At 37.5% G+C, this 18,599-nt stretch overlaps 1 protein-coding gene across 1 annotated transcript in view; it reads left to right on the forward strand.

Annotated features, from left to right (window-relative positions):
* Positions 1 to 18,599, forward strand: part of LOC107562641 (FERM domain-containing protein 3-like) — a 55,088-nt gene that overhangs the window by 17,703 nt on the left and 18,786 nt on the right. The window contains exons 4-9 of the mRNA XM_016247315.1: positions 44 to 122; positions 6,399 to 6,496; positions 6,853 to 6,976; positions 7,208 to 7,295; positions 7,541 to 7,629; positions 11,525 to 11,588. Of these exons, the coding sequence (XP_016102801.1) occupies positions 44 to 122; positions 6,399 to 6,496; positions 6,853 to 6,976; positions 7,208 to 7,295; positions 7,541 to 7,629; positions 11,525 to 11,588 (542 nt within the window). The remainder of the gene's footprint in view (positions 1 to 43; positions 123 to 6,398; positions 6,497 to 6,852; positions 6,977 to 7,207; positions 7,296 to 7,540; positions 7,630 to 11,524; positions 11,589 to 18,599) is intronic.

Genomic DNA, 18,599 nt, shown 5'->3' on the forward strand with positions numbered 1-18,599 from the left:
TCTCTCTCTCCTCGTCTGATTGTTGATGTTGTGCTGTTTTCAGGTCAGCAGCCGTACACTATGTGCTTCAGGGTGAAGTTCTACCCTCAGGAACCAATCAAGATCAAGGAAGAGCTGACAAGGTAACAAGACTGTGATCTAATGTTCAGATGGCGTTAGAATAACATAAAAACAACTCTGGCCAGTCACAGTATAAAGAGCTCTGAATCGCTCAAGTCAAGTATATGAGACGGAGGATTCTCTGGAAGAGATTTGCATTTTAAAAACGCCTCCTGGGCAGATTGTTCCAGTTTCATTTGGAAAGAGCATGTTTACTTTGCAGCTGAAGCCAGAACGGCTGATCTGCGGCTGCTTTCATGTCAAAGTAACCAGTGTGATCTCATTATAGTCAATCTCATGAAACCTGTCAAGAACATCACAGGGTTATATTTCACTCCAAAACCAGAAAAAAAGAAATGAGATAATATATTTAGGTCAAAACCTTTTTTTTTTTTTTTTTTACATTGTGCCATTTTCAGAATAATTAAGCACATTCTCCAAAATCTCACTGCTGTAATCAGTGACAACTTAGGCCAGAATCTCCAGGTGGGTGGATCTTTGTGAAATATGGTGCACCGTTATTCTGTGTATTAATGTATATATCAGTGTGGGTTTCTGAACGAACAATCCCGGTTACAATATTAAAACTGAGAAGATACATTTATACTAGAAATAAATAAATGAAAAAACACTCCCTACTTTATATAGCTGAGTTGAAGACATATTGTTACAAAAAAGACATTTAATGCCGCTTAGGGACTCGAACTGCTGAATATTTTTGGAATCTGTTCATTTACAGTGAACCGTCAGAACAAATCGTTTAGGACGAATTGATTCATTAGAGTGAATCAAACTTTCCATTGCAACAAATGAGAGAGAGTGGCATTAAGAACAAAATGATTCATTCGAATGAATTGAATTTTCCAGCGCTACATATGAGAGAGACAGCAACATTTAGGATTAAATGATTCATTAGAATAATTCAAATCTCCCAAAGCTATATGTGAGAAAGAGGACAAAGCGATTCACTAGAATGAATCAGACAATCTACATATGACAGAAGGAGAGAAAATTATGAAAATTAAAAAAATACAACTACTAAGTATAATGTCTGAATACATTACAGTAGTGAGAATTTGGGTGGACAGTGTACTTAAAATTATAATCACAATGAAAAGATAATCCTAATAGCTTTATTTTCTTTTTTCAAAATGTCCTTTCTCTTTTTAATTTGGGGGTAAACATTTTGTGGGGAAAATGTTTAGATATGTAAATAAAAATGTTCTCATTCAAAGCCACGAAGAAGAAGAAAAAACTTATAATGAGATTTGGCATATTTGTCATTATTATTTTTAATTCTAAAATATCATGTTAGAGCCAATAGCCTTGTGGTCCTTCTGGATCCCACCCCCCTCACTTTCTCCCTAACAAAAACAAAAATGCCAAAAAATTTATACATTTATATTTAATTCTATGTATCATTTCAGTTTTAAAACCGTTAAATCAGAAATATATTACAGAGAGACCAAACTGTAAACCACACAAAAATATCAGCTAATCTAACAATGACAACTAGTTTGAGTTCATGATTTTTTGTATACTTAATTAATAATACTTAAAATATTATCATACCAACCAGATTTCAATAACTTTTTAATTAGGCATGAATTTTTCTGTTTTTAACTGGATTTTTTAAATATTTTCCTTTTCATCATTTTGGACGTCGTTATTTTTGCAAAAATAAATATGTTTACTCCTCAGTTTTCTGATCCCTCAAAAGGAAGCAAAAAATATTCTGAATAGACTGTCAATGTCAATGTGTGTCACATATTCCTCTAACATTATCAGAGAGCAACGGTCCAAAAACATGCTTTGATTTCATCTCAAGCACACACATGCATGCACAGACATCTGCATAGATACACAAACACACACACTCACAGATTGTTAGTGTGACTAATTAATTAGTGCTGCTCTCACAACATGAAGCTCAGTGCATGTGTACCATCTGAACAGTGAAGATAAATGTATTTGTCTTCCTGGATCTTCCACACTTTCTCTGTGCCCTGGAAAACTAGAATGTTCCAGTGGCCAGACAGAAGCTTGAAAGAGTGCAAAGACGTATGTGTGTTAGAGTGTATCGGGGAGCCCAGGTTATCTGAGTTTAAATGGGAACATCCTGTGAAACAGGAAGGAAGGGATTGAGATGGACAAGAGATGCATTAATGTCAACGTTCATGCTATTTTCTGCTCCGCACCAGAGTTTTTTCTGTTAAAGTTCAGTTTGAGACAGAAAACAACTATATTTCTTTCCTACCTCTCTCTCTCTCTTTAATATTTAATATAAAGAATAGATTTGAGTGCAGTGGGTTAGGAAGAGCGAGAATGGAGAAAACGGAACCATGCAAGTGCACAAAAAGTGTTTGGTCAATGCATTGCAGTCCTCTTGTACAAACTCCAGAAGTTAACATGAAATCAAAATGGACCCTATTATTCTTATTGTGAAAGATTCATGAGTGCACATTATTTCAATTAATAAAAAAAAGTTTTTATAATTTTTCATCAAATGAGATAACTTGCTTCACCTCTGAAATTACTTGAAATGTCTCACAACCCATTCCAATTTATTTTTCCTTGAACATCCTGTTTCACTTGGAAATATGTCACATAAATCTTATGAAAAAGAAGTGCACTAGTAATGTACTTCAAAGTATTTTTTAAACTGTACTTTTAAATATAATATAAATAAAGCCAATTCTACTTAAATGTACTTAAAGAGAGATGACTGATCATGGCTGTTTCTTAACATACTTAAGTATACTTTTAGAAAATGCACTTAGTAATGTCAAATTAAACGTTTTCATTTAAAGTACATTTTAAATTATGTTTTAATAAAAAAGAAAAGCACTCTAAAGTTAATCTAATTGCATTTCAGTCAGGACCGCTCTGTTTGATTAAGATTATTGTAGAGGTCCTGAACATTATTTTGGCCGTAGGCTTTGCTCTGAAGGGTTCAGATTCTGAGCTGTCCACAAGCAAACCACACTGAGGTTTGAAACCCCCAAAGCCTAATGCAATTACCAACATTTGTAATGCAACAGATATAAAATTCCATGCAGAGGTGATACAGGTCTGTAAATGAGACTGGTCAAGATTAAGCAACGATTAGCTGATTGTCTGTGGACAAGACGCTACACTGTAAAAAATGGCCATGAATTTAACGGTAAAAGACTGTAAAAATGCTACAGCAAAAACCTGTTAAATGGTTAATGGTAAGTTCCCCTACTATATACGGTGAAAACCTGTATTGGACATTACATGTAATTTTACGGTAGTATACCATTTTTGGAAGTGAAAAATACCATTTAATTTACAGTGAATAACCGTAAATTGACATTCCCAGAATTCCCTGCGTTACATTTCAAATGTGATGTTGTTTTGTTGAAATAACTATGTTTCTTCTTAGTTTTTTCTTATCAGTTTTGTATATTAGGGTTGTGTGTTACACCTAATGTTGTTAAATGAATGTTTATTGCATTATTTCAGTTTCATGTGAGTTACCATGATGGTGTTTACTGTTTGTGTGAATGACACTGCGCACCTTCGATGTATATTATTATTTAAAAGCTGCTTGTGATGGGCTTTGGTTCAGCATGTGCCTTTCTCATCACCACCTGCATTTGGTGGTTATCAGTGTATTACAAAGGTACAAAACAGATTTCAGTACTTCAATAGGTTGGTATATTAACATTATATCAGTTAACGAAATTACGGTTAAAACCATAAACCTAAAATGTTGCTACCATATTTTTTACAATAAAATTCAGGCAACCACAGCTGCCGATTTTTTACTGTAAATTTTACAGATTTGTTTTTACAGTGTAAGTGATAATGTGCCTGTATAAGGAGGAGCTGGGGATGGAGGAGGGTAAGCGCATGTCTGTGCGACAGACTAAGGCAAGTACAGATCAAGTACGGATTAACTTATGTATCTTATTTAATTGCAGTGGGAGTAGTTACAATCAGCTGAGCGTCAGCTGATGCTGGCTGTCATGCCGTGTTCTATCTGAACTACGCTTGAGCTCCATTCGTCACTCAAATTACATTTAATAAAATAAATACTAAAAACTATAATACAGTTTAATTTAATTACAGTTACAAAAAAACAGTTCACACGTAAATATAATTCTTTTCATTAATTCTTTAATAAGTACTATTTTTAAAAGTATACTAATGTGTACTTCTTTTTCACAAGGCAATGGAAGTGAAATCGGTTGTGAATTTGCACTAGGCTGAAAATTATTAATAAAGTATGGTCATTGTGCATTTTCCAGCATGACTGTCGTTTTAAAAAAAAAAAATACTGAGCTCCTCCATAACACAATTGAATGTACTTTTTCTATACTTTGTAAAAACATTAAGTAAAAATTCCCATAGGGCTTATGTTATTTTTTTGAAGTACATGTGTGTTTTCTGTCTTAAATGTTTTGTCAGTTCAGACTTACCTCTGTGAGGTGTTCTGCCTACATTTAGTTTTAGGTCTTACTAAAGTAACATTTCTTAAAGGCAACAGTGGTGCTGAGTGTTCAGGTCTAAATAATGTTAGTGTACTGAAGCAGGGCTGGTTTGACAGTGGGCACATACAGACCATCTGGTAGACATTTCTGCTCTAAAAATCAAGAGATGCTGCCAGAAATGAGGGTATATACATTTTATTTTTATTAAATACCAGCCAATTGTGATACTAGAAACTCATTAAAGCTCTCAAACTTTCAGACAAAGCATCCTCTTCAGTAAACTGTTGTTTTATGCTCCTCATATTTCAGCTGGGTTTTGGGGTGCCAGTATTGTTGCTGATATGTTTGGGCTTATTGGTCTAGGACAGATCTCTATGGTGATAGTTGTACTTCAAATGCGACATAGATCAGTTTTATTTATTTATTTATGTATGATCCAAGTGTGAACAGCAAAAAACGTCTCGGGTTACTTATGTAACCATGGTTCCCTGAGTAGGGAACGAGACACTGCGTCCTCTAGGGGTCGCTATGGGGGACGCCTCGTCGTAACCCGTGTCTGAAGCATACATTGAAAAAACACCAACTCGTTGGCCGGCGACAGCCATGACGTCACTACCGGTGCGACTACAGTATAAATCGGTGCCGGGAGCTACACATCATTCACTTCTTCGTCTGAAGCTTGCGTCCGCAGCATGGCAAGAAACCTAGAGGACGCAGTGTCTCGTTCCCTACTCAGGGAACCATGGTTACATAAGTAACCCGAGACGTTCCCTTTCATGGGAACTTCGAACTGCGTCCTCTAGGGGTCGCTATGGGGAACGGTATACCCACGCCACCATGCTGAGGGGAATGCAAGCCAGAGCACCAGTAGTGACGTCACGGCTGTCGCCGGCCAACGAGTTGGTGTTTTTTCAATGTATGCTTCAGACACGGGTCACGACGAGGCGTCCCCCATAGCGACCCCTAGAGGACGCAGTTCGAAGTTCCCATGAAACGGAAACTCAGTTCTGTTCAATTCTAAACCAGACACATGTCTAGAGATGGATTGGAATTCAGGCGATTTTAAGTCAGTCTAATTCAACATTCACCATAAGTGTGTATAATTAAAAAAAAAAAGGTGACCTAAAAATGGTAACCTCTCAGTTAACTGGATTTAAGTAAAAAAAAAATGGTAATCAATCTAAATACATCAATTTATACAACCAATATCATAAAGTATATTAATTTATATTATATTTAGAAGTATCTCTTTAAAGTAGCAGTCGCAGGTTACCAGTTTTTGAAGTGTAATAATCATAAAATAATTTTAGAATTTTGTAATCATAAAATAAATGGATTGAATGAATTCCATATTGGAATGGAATGAATTGCACTCTATATATACTGTATATATATATATAAATTTGAAACATAGATTGATGTACATTAGATCTCAAATGTTGTGACACCTGCTTTGAACAGTAAAACTAAAAAGTGAAAGTTAAAATAATAATGCTTACATTTAAGATAGGAATAATCAAAATGTGATATCATATTAAAATGTATTATGAAATTTGTTGACGATATTAGAAGATATTATAATAAACATATTGGGATAGGGTGTCTTACACATAGGTGTTAATTTAGTTTATTCAGACCAGTCTCTGATATGGGCCATATTTAAAGGGTCATGTGAAAAGCCTGAACCCAAAATCTGAGGTTGGATTTAACAAAACAATTGAAATTTGACCCTTTGGCTTGTACTGTTAATGTAAAGAGAGAGCACCTGTGGTGAATGTTTCATGTCAAAATAACACTACCACTCTTTGGAAATGTCCCCTCTACTATTGTTTCTATTGTCAGGTATCTTCTGTACCTGCAGTTGAAGAGAGACGTGTACCACGGTAGGCTGTTATGTCCATTCGCTGATGCTGCGTATCTTGGAGCCTGTATTGTACAGGGTAAGAATACAATCTCATCTACAGGCAGCTTTTACAACCAATCACACTTTCCATTTGGTTGCATTTAGTTATGCAACCAAAGCTTGAGTACTATTTGACATCAGACCCTGTCAGCACCAGTAACAAGGTGTTTCTGAGACATTTTCTTCTGGAAGCTTTTTAACTAATTAACAGCCATATTTTAAACCTCTTTCCGCTTTTCCCTGCTCATAAAATAAACAGCAAAGAGAATTTCTGATGGAAATGAACCTCATTTAGATCAGAAACTGATGAAAGTCTCTTGTTGCAGATACATGGGCTCATCAGCGTTTCATATGGTCGTTTGATGAGTTTTAAAGCTGTTTGTCTTTTTTTAGCTGAGCTTGGGGACTACGATTCTGAGGAACATCCTGCAGACTACATCAGCGACTTCAAGCTCTTCCCCAAACAGTCCCTCAAACTAGAGCGCAAGATCGTGGAGATCCACCAGAATGAGCTAAGGTGAGAGGAAAAAACACCAAATTTAAGCCACATGCCCACCGTAGAACTAAATTTAATTGTACACTACCGTTCGAAAGTTTGGAAACGGTAATTTTTTTTTATATTTCTGAAAGAAGTCTCACTGAGGCTGCATTTATTTGATCAAAAATACAGTAAAAATGTCAAACTGAATTTTCAGCAGATGTACTAGTTGTAGATCTTGTTGTAAGATTGTGTTGTTTGTTTCTGTAGGGGTCAGTGTCCTTCTCTCGCTGAGTTAAATCTTCTTCAGAGGGCTAACACACTGGACACATATGGAGTCGACCCACATCCCTGCAAGGTACTGACTCGCCTAAAAAAAACGACAACATACATGTATCTGTTAAAGTAGTTGAACTTCTTTTAACTCAACATGCATCTGAAATACGCAGCACTCATGTGTGAGTTGCTGAAAAAAACACTTCTCAATGATCAAAGACGTCCAAATAGCAAATTTATCTGAAAAAAGCAACGCAGTGGAACGCAAAAAACTACTGTAGCTGAAACACCATGAATCTGAATCTGATCTAGTCTAATTCATTTCAGGATTTCACAGGATCCACAGCCTTCCTGGGATTCACTGCAAGAGGGTTTGTGGTTTTCCAGGGAAATAAGCGGATCCACCTTTTAAAATGGTAACTCTCTTATCACTTTGAAATATCTTCACTCTTCCTCAGATTCACTTGCCATCACTACCTTACCTTACTCTGTGTAGTTTTCACAGACAAAAAAGGCTGACTGTTGGTTGTCATTAGTGTAGCAAGCACAGCTCAAACAAAAGTCACTTTTAAACCAATCAGCTTTATGTTGGTCAATGCAACGAATCCGTAAAATCCTTGAACATGCTGCGAAATCACCATAGGGAAATATTTTCACCTGGCACAAAATTTGGTTGGTTTTGTGGATTCCTATTGAAATAACTGGATTTTGTATGCAACAGTTTGGTGAACAACAGTCAAATTGAAACATAGATTGATGTACATTAGATCTCAAATGTTGTGACACCTGCTTTGAACAGTAAAACTAAAAAGTGAAAGTTAAAATAATAATGCTTACATTTAAGATAGGAATAATCAAAATGTGATATCATATTAAAATGTATTATGAAATTTGTTGACGATATTAGAAGATATTATAATAAACATATTGGGATAGGGTGTCTTACACATAGGTGTTAATTTAGTTTATTCAGACCAGTCTCTGATATGGGCCATATTTAAAGGGTCATGTGAAAAGCCTGAACCCAAAATCTGAGGTTGGATTTAACAAAACAATTGAAATTTGACCCTTTGGCTTGTACTGTTAATGTAAAGAGAGAGCACCTGTGGTGAATGTTTCATGTCAAAATAACACTACCACTCTTTGGAAATGTCCCCTCTACTATTGTTTCTATTGTCAGGTATCTTCTGTACCTGCAGTTGAAGAGAGACGTGTACCACGGTAGGCTGTTGTGTCCCTTCGCTGATGCTGCGTATCTTGGAGCCTGTATTGTACAGGGTAAGAATACAATCTCATCTACAGGCAGCTTTTACAACCAATCACACTTTCCATTTGGTTGCATTTAGTTATGCAACCAAAGCTTGAGTACTATTTGACATCAGACCCTGTCAGCACCAGTAACAAGGTGTTTCTGAGACATTTTCTTCTGGAAGCTTTTTAACTAATTAACAGCCATATTTTAAACCTCTTTCCGCTTTTCCCTGCTCATAAAATAAACAGCAAAGAGAATTTCTGATGGAAATGAACCTCATTTAGATCAGAAACTGATGAAAGTCTCTTGTTGCAGATACATGGGCTCATCAGCGTTTCATATGGTCGTTTGATGAGTTTTAAAGCTGTTTGTCTTTTTTTAGCTGAGCTTGGGGACTACGATTCTGAGGAACATCCTGCAGACTACATCAGCGACTTCAAGCTCTTCCCCAAACAGTCCCTCAAACTAGAGCGCAAGATCGTGGAGATCCACCAGAATGAGCTAAGGTGAGAGGAAAAAACACCAAATTTAAGCCACATGCCCACCGTAGAACTAAATTTAATTGTACACTACCGTTCGAAAGTTTGGAAACGGTAATTTTTTTTTATATTTCTGAAAGAAGTCTCACTGAGGCTGCATTTATTTGATCAAAAATACAGTAAAAATGTCAAACTGAATTTTCAGCAGATGTACTAGTTGTAGATCTTGTTGTAAGATTGTGTTGTTTGTTTCTGTAGGGGTCAGTGTCCTTCTCTCGCTGAGTTAAATCTTCTTCAGAGGGCTAACACACTGGACACATATGGAGTCGACCCACATCCCTGCAAGGTACTGACTCGCCTCAAAAAAACTACAACATACATGTATCTGTTAAAGTAGTTGAACTTCTTTTAACTCAACATGCATCTGAAATACGCAGCACTCATGTGTGAGTTGCTGAAAAAAACACTTCTCAATGATCAAAGACGTCCAAATAGCAAATTTATCTGAAAAAAGCAACGCAGTGGAACGCAAAAAACTACTGTAGCTGAAACACCATGAATCTGAATCTGATCTAGTCTAATTCATTTCAGGATTTCACAGGATCCACAGCCTTCCTGGGATTCACTGCAAGAGGGTTTGTGGTTTTCCAGGGAAATAAGCGGATCCACCTTTTAAAATGGTAACTCTCTTATCACTTTGAAATATCTTCACTCTTCCTCAGATTCACTTGCCATCACTACCTCACCCTACTCAGTGTGGTTTAGTGTAAAAGTGTGGTCACATTAGCAATATTTCAGAGAAATTTCACTGGCAAAAAAAGCTCATTGTCTGTTGTCAAAAGTGTTGCAAAGTATGAAGTCACTTTCAAACCAAGCAGATTCTGTTGGTCAAAATGCAAATCCATGACCACCTTGAACCTGCTGCGAAATCTGCATTGGGAAATCTTTCAGTCTAATGCAAAAATCTAGGTTGTATGGATTCTTATTGAAATGACTGAATTTTGTATGCAACAAATTGGTGAACAACAGTAAAAGTGACCTCACCATAAGTGTCCGCTTTGCAGCTTATTCTGAAAAAAAGGTCCAATTAAGGCCTGTTCTTAAGGCCACGATGGACGATAACCAGACCCGGTTCTACGGGGGTACTAGAGGGTGCTAAATACCCACAAAAGAAAGCAAAAGCAATTAAAGATCTAGCAAACTATCCAGTGTGTATTTGCGTTTGCCTCTGGACAGCTTCAAAGGTTACTATTTACAACGTGTTTTTGCAGTGTTGAGCAATGTAGCCAATCACAGACATATCGGTTGATTTCTTGACCAATCAGAAACGTTTTAGTTTGTCAGAATTCACTGACCGCTAAAAGCGCCAGATTTTTAATTACGTGCAGTTTTGCACGCTCGTGAATCATCTCTCAACTGAGTGCAGACGAAATGTAAATAAGAGATTCATTGTGCAGTTTAGAGAGCTTCATTGATTATAACAGAACTTTGTGAAATCGTGATGAACTAAGATGAGTGGCGCTTTTTAGTGATAATGTAGGGAGCGTGTTTTGTGCACTTTCTAGGCTATAATCCATTCAGAATTTGTATGAAACTTTTGTTTTTCGGACACATACACGCTGCAAAGTTTCGGGAATGACATCTACATATTTAAGCTGGAATCACTCTCGAAATAGCAGTGATTGACACAGTGATACCCATAGCAATGGATGGGATAAAGGCCTTCTGAAGCGAATCGATGCATTTTTGTAAGAAAATTATTTAAAACTTTATAAACTGTAATCTCTAGCTTCCGCTAAGTGGCATTCCAGCGGATGGCGTAGGACGAGTGAGAATCGGTAAGAATATGCTAGTCTCGCAAGAACCAAGTTTTGTTTACAGCAACGTGTACAACAGTTGGCGGAAGCTAGATATTATGGTTAAGTTTCAATTAAATATGGATATTTTCTTACAAAAACAGATCGATTCGATTCAGAAGGCCTTTATTAACCCCCAGGAGCCGCGTAGAGCACTTTTATGATGGATGGATGCAGTTTATTGGGCTTCAAAATCTCAACGCCCATTCACTGCCATTATAAAGTTTGGAAGAGCCAGGACCGTTTTAAATATAACTCCGATTGGATTCGTCTGAAAGAAGAAAGTCATAAACACCTAGGATGGCTTGAGGGTGAGTAAATCATGGGGCAATTGTCATTTTTGGGTGAACTATTCCTTTAAAGCCTGTGTGCTGTGACTCACAGACATTAGGTGTGTTAGAAGCAGATGGCTCCTTATGCTTTTGAATCGCTCTCACGGTACTTTGATGTCATCCACCGATCGGTCTGTACAGCGCTGCTTCAAGCTGAACACACATATTATGTAAGGCCGGGCGATCAGCTGGTCGGTGAGTGGTCTGTGGGTGCTCATGATCTGTGACATGACTGAGGTTTTGTACGGCTGTTAACACCAGCCCACAGTCAACAAGCAGATAAGTGCTTTTGAAGAGTTTCTCTCTAATAGCATTAGAATGACTGTTGACATGAAGCTTTTGCATTGACCGCCTCACTTGTAACATTTCGTTTGTATGCCTCACTCTTGCAGGGCAGATGTCAGCAAGTTTAAGTTTGAAGGGAAAACGTTTTATGTGATTGGAGTGCAAAGAGAGGTAAGAGACATGATCTTTTTAAACTCTCATTCATTTTAGTCATGTGATTCATAATACATTTACCCACTATGACTTAAAACCATTCAAGTTTTCATTAGGCTGTACATTACATCATGAGGATGTTATAAACACAATCTTATGTTATCTTACATTCATTTGAGAGCCTTGGTAAATTCACTGTCATTGTCCTGTATTAACATTCCCATGTCCCTATTCTTCATTCTACTATATTAAATAGCTGAAAATTAATTTAAATGATTCATAAAGAATAAAGAAATAGGGTGACCATGTGTCCTAGACAGGATTTCTAAATTGCCTAAAATGTCCAGGTTTTGTTTTTGTTTTCCTATTGACAGTTTCTCTGCAGTCCTCATACATTATGTGTGAGTGTATTTGCATTGCTTTGACCATTCTCTGTGGATCCCGCCTTCCCGTATGCCATGACTGGTCGATTATGTACAGTGCCTGCACACTATTGGTCAAAATACTTTTCGGTCATTACCTTCATCAAGTATGAAAACAATAGGAAAACAAAGCCAAAACGTGGACATTTTAGGCAATTTAGAAATCCTGGCCAGGGCATGTCCAGGACAAAAGAGGACATATGGTCACCCACTGTTTTCATGCAGATATCAAAGTGGCTTTGTTTTGCCAGTACAGATTTAAGGCCTGTTCGCACCAAGTATGATAATTAGAATGATACCTATAAGCATAACGTTTTAATAATTGTTCTAAATCTATGAGAACAGAGACGTCCACACTACAAATATAACGATAAGGTCACAGAGGAACAGTATCATTGGAATCACTTTCCCGCTGGTGTACTCTAAAAACACTGACAGCCAATTAGAATCCTTTAAAAAGCTTAAGCATGACAAGGACTATAATAGACAGAACGTCCATTGGTGTGGGCACTAATATAGTTATCGTTATAGTTATGGTTCTTGGTGTGAAGGGGCCTTTATTCAGAGTCCTGTGCCTGTCATTCTGTTTGTGTGTCATGCTTTAAATCTAGTTTTACATGTGCTTCTGTCTTCTTTTCTCTGTGTGCACTTTTCCATTGCTGGTGAGTAAACATATACATCATGGCCATTGATTAACTCATGAATTATGATTACATAGCCTACAGCACACTTCCTCACCCATATTTCTGTCCTGATTTTAATCAGACTTTAGTTGTAGTGCCCAACATAGAGTATTCATGAGAATTTCATGAGCAGCACTGTCTATCAGGACTGCACAATTATGACAAACATCACTATTTCACTGAATAGTCTAATTAAAAGTGATTTTGATTTTGAATTTAAATTGAAATAACTTTTTGTGTGAGGCAGCCACCTGCCATGTTATCCAATAAATCACAAATGACTAGGAGTAAAAAAAATTTAAAAAAAGTTGAGAACTACTGGTTTAAAACTATTAAATATTTCTTGTTGCTTGTGAAGTTATGCATATTATATGATGGGTATGAAACTAAAGTGTTGTTGGATGTCTAGCTGTGTGTGTGTGTGTGTGTGGGATTGGTTAACACAACCCATGGGTCACGACCCATGCTAGCCTGAAAGTTGATTGAAAGTGGGTTGAAATTTTGTTTGAGAACAGGGAGAATCATTGTGTGCTGTTCTCACTGAAGTCTGTTCCTCTCTGCATGTTCACACACACTTGAAAAGGATGTGTGTGCCTTTACTTATACTGGACATGTGACTGTGTTTCACACACACGTGCACACGCCTGTCTGTGATTCACACACTATTCTACCCAGAAGTGTTGGAGTGCAGACTTTTCACTATACTGAGAGGTTGAGCAACGGCTGACCTTTTCTGTTACTCAAATCTCACAGAATGATTTCTGAATTATTATTCATATACTTGCATTTGAAAAGACCTTAGAGACTTCTTGCATAACTCATCCAGCACCGTTTGCACTCTTCGCATGAATTATACCACAAATTTTGAGTCATAATGAGGAGATTTGTGCTATTACTATTTTTTGCATCTGGAGAATAAAATTGGCAAAAAATCACATGGACTAACATTGATTTACAGGGCAGGGCTCCAGACAAAAAAAATCACTTAAGGAGCCATTGGCTCCTATAAGAAACAAAACTAGGCGCTTAATTATTTTTTTAAGTGCCACAGAATAAATTGTGCTTTCTTTCTTTCTTTTAAACACTTTTAACGTTTCAGTCATACTCTCATGTGTTTATGTCTCCCATAATTTTACAGCATCAGCATTTTAATCCATCTTGTAGATGTCCTGGGAAATATATAGTTTAGTCATGAAACTCTAGATGGCGCAGGCTGATGGGTTGTTAACGTAACTGATGATATTCAGAGAGTTAAACGACTTGGCACAAGCTGATTGGTTCATGCTGCACTATCACAGACCATTGGGAGCACTTGATAGAAAGCAACCAATGACAAGACAGAACTAAAGAACAGGAACCAATGAACAAACAGAACTGATAACCTCTAGGGATGTCCCGATCAGGATTTTTGTGCCCCCGATCTGATCCAAGTCATTGAATACTGAGTATCTGCCGATACCGAGTTCCGATCCGATACTTGAATATTCTTATAAGAATGTATGTTTGGTGCACACTTCAAGTACATTAAAGTTATTCAAATCAATCCAATGTATACAGAGTTGTGCAGAGAATATGATTAATCACATGACATGACAATGAACCAATGGGACCATGACACATGGAGTAAGGAACACATGAGGGCAAGGAAGAAACATGGCTACAGGAAATTACAAAATAAAAGACATGACCAAAATCACACCTGACCGCTATATCTGATGTCACTCTGCGTACCACAGTTTGTAATCACAGTTAGTTTAGTGCGGGATCCCCATCTTGGACTGTCTCTTGTCATAGGTTGGTTGAGCGCTCTGACATTTAACTTTGTTTTAATGACATGACTGTAATCTCAGTGTGAGCGTTTAGCAGTATATTTTCAGCAGTTTGATGCTAAACAGCCTGGAAGTGGTTTGTATTGATTTCTTTCTGGATTCACTGTTCTGTTTAGTATTCCATCTATCGATCCCGGTCTCAGATTACACCACGCGTGGGGTTAATGGAATTTATTCACAGCACTTTATCAGGCCTCATATACTGTATATCTCTGTCACATCGGCCTAAGACGTACTGTACATATTCACCTTCGCTTCAGTCCTGGATGCTTAATCCAGCAATTTATTGCTGGGCTCAGGTTATCACATAGTTCGGTTGGCAGTTTAGCACATTCACCCCACTGTAATCTCAACCGTGTTAACGAGAAGCTGGAATCCGACACATATCGACCCAGTAGAAAACCAATACCCACTATACATTTTCATTACAGTGCTGACTTTGCTTTCGTCCTCTCATGCATGATGATTAATCCAAAATGTGACTGTTACTATAAACCAGTTCATGTCTTTCTGAGTGGTGATAAGCATTCACTAGAGATTCCTGCAGCACGCTTTCAGAGTTTCTCTGAAACCCTTCACCTTCCCCTGCTCCACCTGTATAGATCTGCTACGAGTTATTTTATATGCTATTTGTGCAGCAGCAGTATGTCTTAAATACTCACGGCACCGTATCGCCGTATGCATTGGCAGTAGCAAGTTCCTGTACTTGCTTGCAGCAGCAGCAATAATCTTCAACTACAGCAATAACCAGCAGCAGCAGCAATGCAGCAGCAGCAATGCAGCAGCAGTGTAGCAGATCTGTTCCGCCAAGACCAAATACATTAACATTGTCATATCCATCACCATGCTAAAATCTTCCGAGAGTTGTCATGATTGAACTAAAGTTGTATTTTCCAACTTCAGAACTATATAGAGTCACAAAGAATGGTTGATTACACAGAATCTGTGCCAATATCACAGACCATTGGGAGCACTTGATAGAAAGCAACCAATGACAAGACAGAACTAAAGAACAGGAACCAATGAACAAACAGAACTGATAACCTCTAGGGATGTCCCGATCAGGATTTTTGTGCCCCCGATCTGATCCAAGTCATTGAATACTGAATATCTGCCGATACCGAGTTCCGATCCGATACTTGAATATTCCTATAAGAATGTATGTTTGGTGCACACTTCAAGTACATTAAAGTTATTCAAATCAATCCAATGTATACAGAGTTGTGCAGAGAATATGATTAATCACATGACATGACAATGAACCAATGGGACCATGACACATGGAGTAAGGAACACATGAGGGCAAGGAAGAAACATGGCTACAGGAAATTACAAAATAAAAGACATGACCAAAATCACACCTGACCGCTATATCTGATGTCACTCTGCGTACCACAGTTTGTAATCACAGTTAGTTTAGTGCGGGATCCCCATCTTGGACTGTCTCTTGTCATAGGTTGGTTGAGCGCTCTGACATTTAACTTTGTTTTAATGACATGACTGTAATCTCAGTGTGAGCGTTTAGCAGTATATTTTCAGCAGTTTGATGCTAAACAGCCTGGAAGTGGTTTGTATTGATTTCTTTCTGGATTCACTGTTCTGTTTAGTATTCCATCTATCGATCCCGGTCTCAGATTACACCACGCGTGGGGTTAATGGAATTTATTCACAGCACTTTATCAGGCCTCATATACTGTATATCTCTGTCACATCGGCCTAAGACGTACTGTACATATTCACCTTCGCTTCAGTCCTGGATGCTTAATCCAGCAATTTATTGCTGGGCTCAGGTTATCACATAGTTCGGTTGGCAGTTTAGCACATTCACCCCACTGTAATCTCAACCGTGTTAACGAGAAGCTGGAATCCGACACATATCGACCCAGTAGAAAACCAATACCCACTATACATTTTCATTACAGTGCTGACTTTGCTTTCGTCCTCTCATGCATGATGATTAATCCAAAATGTGACTGTTACTATAAACCAGTTCATGTCTTTCTGAGTGGTGATATATATATACTGTATATATATATATATATATATATATTTAAATGCTATTAAGCAATAATAATAAATGTTTCTTGAGCAGCAAATCAGCACATTGGAATGATTTCTGAAAGATCTTGTGACACTGAAGACTGGAGAAATGTTGGAGTAATTCAGCTTTGCATCCCAGAAATAAATTACATTTGATAATATATTACAATAGAAAATGGTCATTTTAAATTGAAATAATATTTCACAGTATTACTGTATTTTTGATAAAATAAATGCAGCTTGAGCCTGAGAGATTTATTTTGTAGTAACTGTTTTACAAAAGCAATAAGGCACATAAAACTGTCCTATATCACTCTCAGAAAAAAAGGTACAAAAGCTGTTACTGCAGTGGTATCTTTTCAAATGGTGCACTTCTGTACTTTAGTTACCCCTAAATGGTGCTTATTAGTACCTCAACGTTAAAAATTAGCACTTTAAAAGTACATATTAGTACCTAAATTTTACACATTAGTATGTTTTGAAGAGGTACTGGCCCACTGACAGATTTTGTACCCTTTTTTCTGAGTTTGTAACACCATCTGTTAATATTAGTGTTAAAATATAAAACTGATGAACCACCTTTTGGAAATTCAATACATACCCTTGCGAAAAAGAAGTTTATTCAAGTGTGCTATTAGTATACTTATTTTAAACTTAAAATAGGAAAGTATACTTTTAGTATACTTTTAATGTATAACTCAGAAATGGGCTTTATGTACTTCTCAGAAATATACTTAAAGGGGTCATATGATGCGATTTCAATATTTCCTTTCTCTTTGGAGTGTTACAAGCTCTTAGTGCATAAAGAAGATCTGTAAAGTTGCAAAGACTAAAGTCTCAAAACCAAAGAGATATTCTTTATCAAAGTTAAGACTTGTCCACGCCTACCTAAAACGGCTCGTTCTAACACGTCCCCACATACGTATCTACGTCACGATCTGGGAAGATTTGCATAACGCCGCCCAAATGTTCACACAAAGAAAGAAGGCGTAACTTTTATTCTCGCTGTAGTATTGTTGACGCTGTTGCCATGTCGTGAAGACGCTGTGTGTTTCGTTGTGAAAGCAAAACTACTTTGTTTGGTCTTCCAAAAGAGGACGATATCTGCTTCGTCATGCCTGGAGCTGATCTGTGCTGGTCGCTGAGGGAATACATCAACTTTCACCGTGGATGAAGCGGAGTCCAGTCCACCTCAGCTCACTCTATCCCGGCCTCAGCGCACGCTAAGCCGGGGCTTCCCCTCACGCTAGGCCGCTGTGTTTTTCGTTGCCACTGATGATTCAAACGTGAGTTTTGGGCAGAAGAGTAGCACTTGTTGTTTGTCATTTCTCTGATCACAAATGCAGACAGAGTTTTATGTTTACGTGGCGCGATGCAACGCAATGCAACACAACGCGTAAAAAGACAGTATAAGTCATTATAATCAGTAATTATGTCCCCACTGGATGCAACAAATGCCTCGTTTATAATGGGTTTTAATGTTTATGTCTCGTCGCTCTGGCCTGACAGGGCATCATCACAGTATGGTGAGGGGCGTAACATTTCCGTCTCACGCTTGAGGTATTCGGCCAATCACAATGCACTGGATAGCTGGCCAATCACAGCACACCTCGCTTTTTCAGACTTTGTAAAAATCGACGCGTTTCAGAAAGGCGGGGCATAGAGGAGAAACAATAATGTACAGTTTGTGGAAAATAGTGTGTTTTTTTAACTTTAAACCACATAAACACATTTCATTACACCAAATACACAAAATAATGTTCTTTTTAGCAGCATCATATGACCCCTTTAAAATGACATTTAAGTATACTTGACTTAGAAAAAGTCTAAATATATTTTAGCTATGCTTGTGCTCCTAGAATCCTTGTTTTCATTGTTATACTGTAGGGGGTGCTATTACACATCTTCTGTACAGAATTTCCAAAAAACACAAGTGAAGAAGAAACCGAAACAACAGATGCTTCCACATGTAATCTAACACGATCATCAGACATAAAACAGCATCAAAACTGTGTAACGTTATGGAATAAAATGTCGACCAATGAAGAGGTAACA

This window comes from Sinocyclocheilus grahami, unplaced genomic scaffold (assembly GCF_001515645.1).
Source record: "Sinocyclocheilus grahami isolate Dianchi unplaced genomic scaffold, SAMN03320097.WGS_v1.1 scaffold831.1, whole genome shotgun sequence".
Lineage (NCBI taxonomy): Eukaryota > Metazoa > Chordata > Actinopteri > Cypriniformes > Cyprinidae > Sinocyclocheilus > Sinocyclocheilus grahami.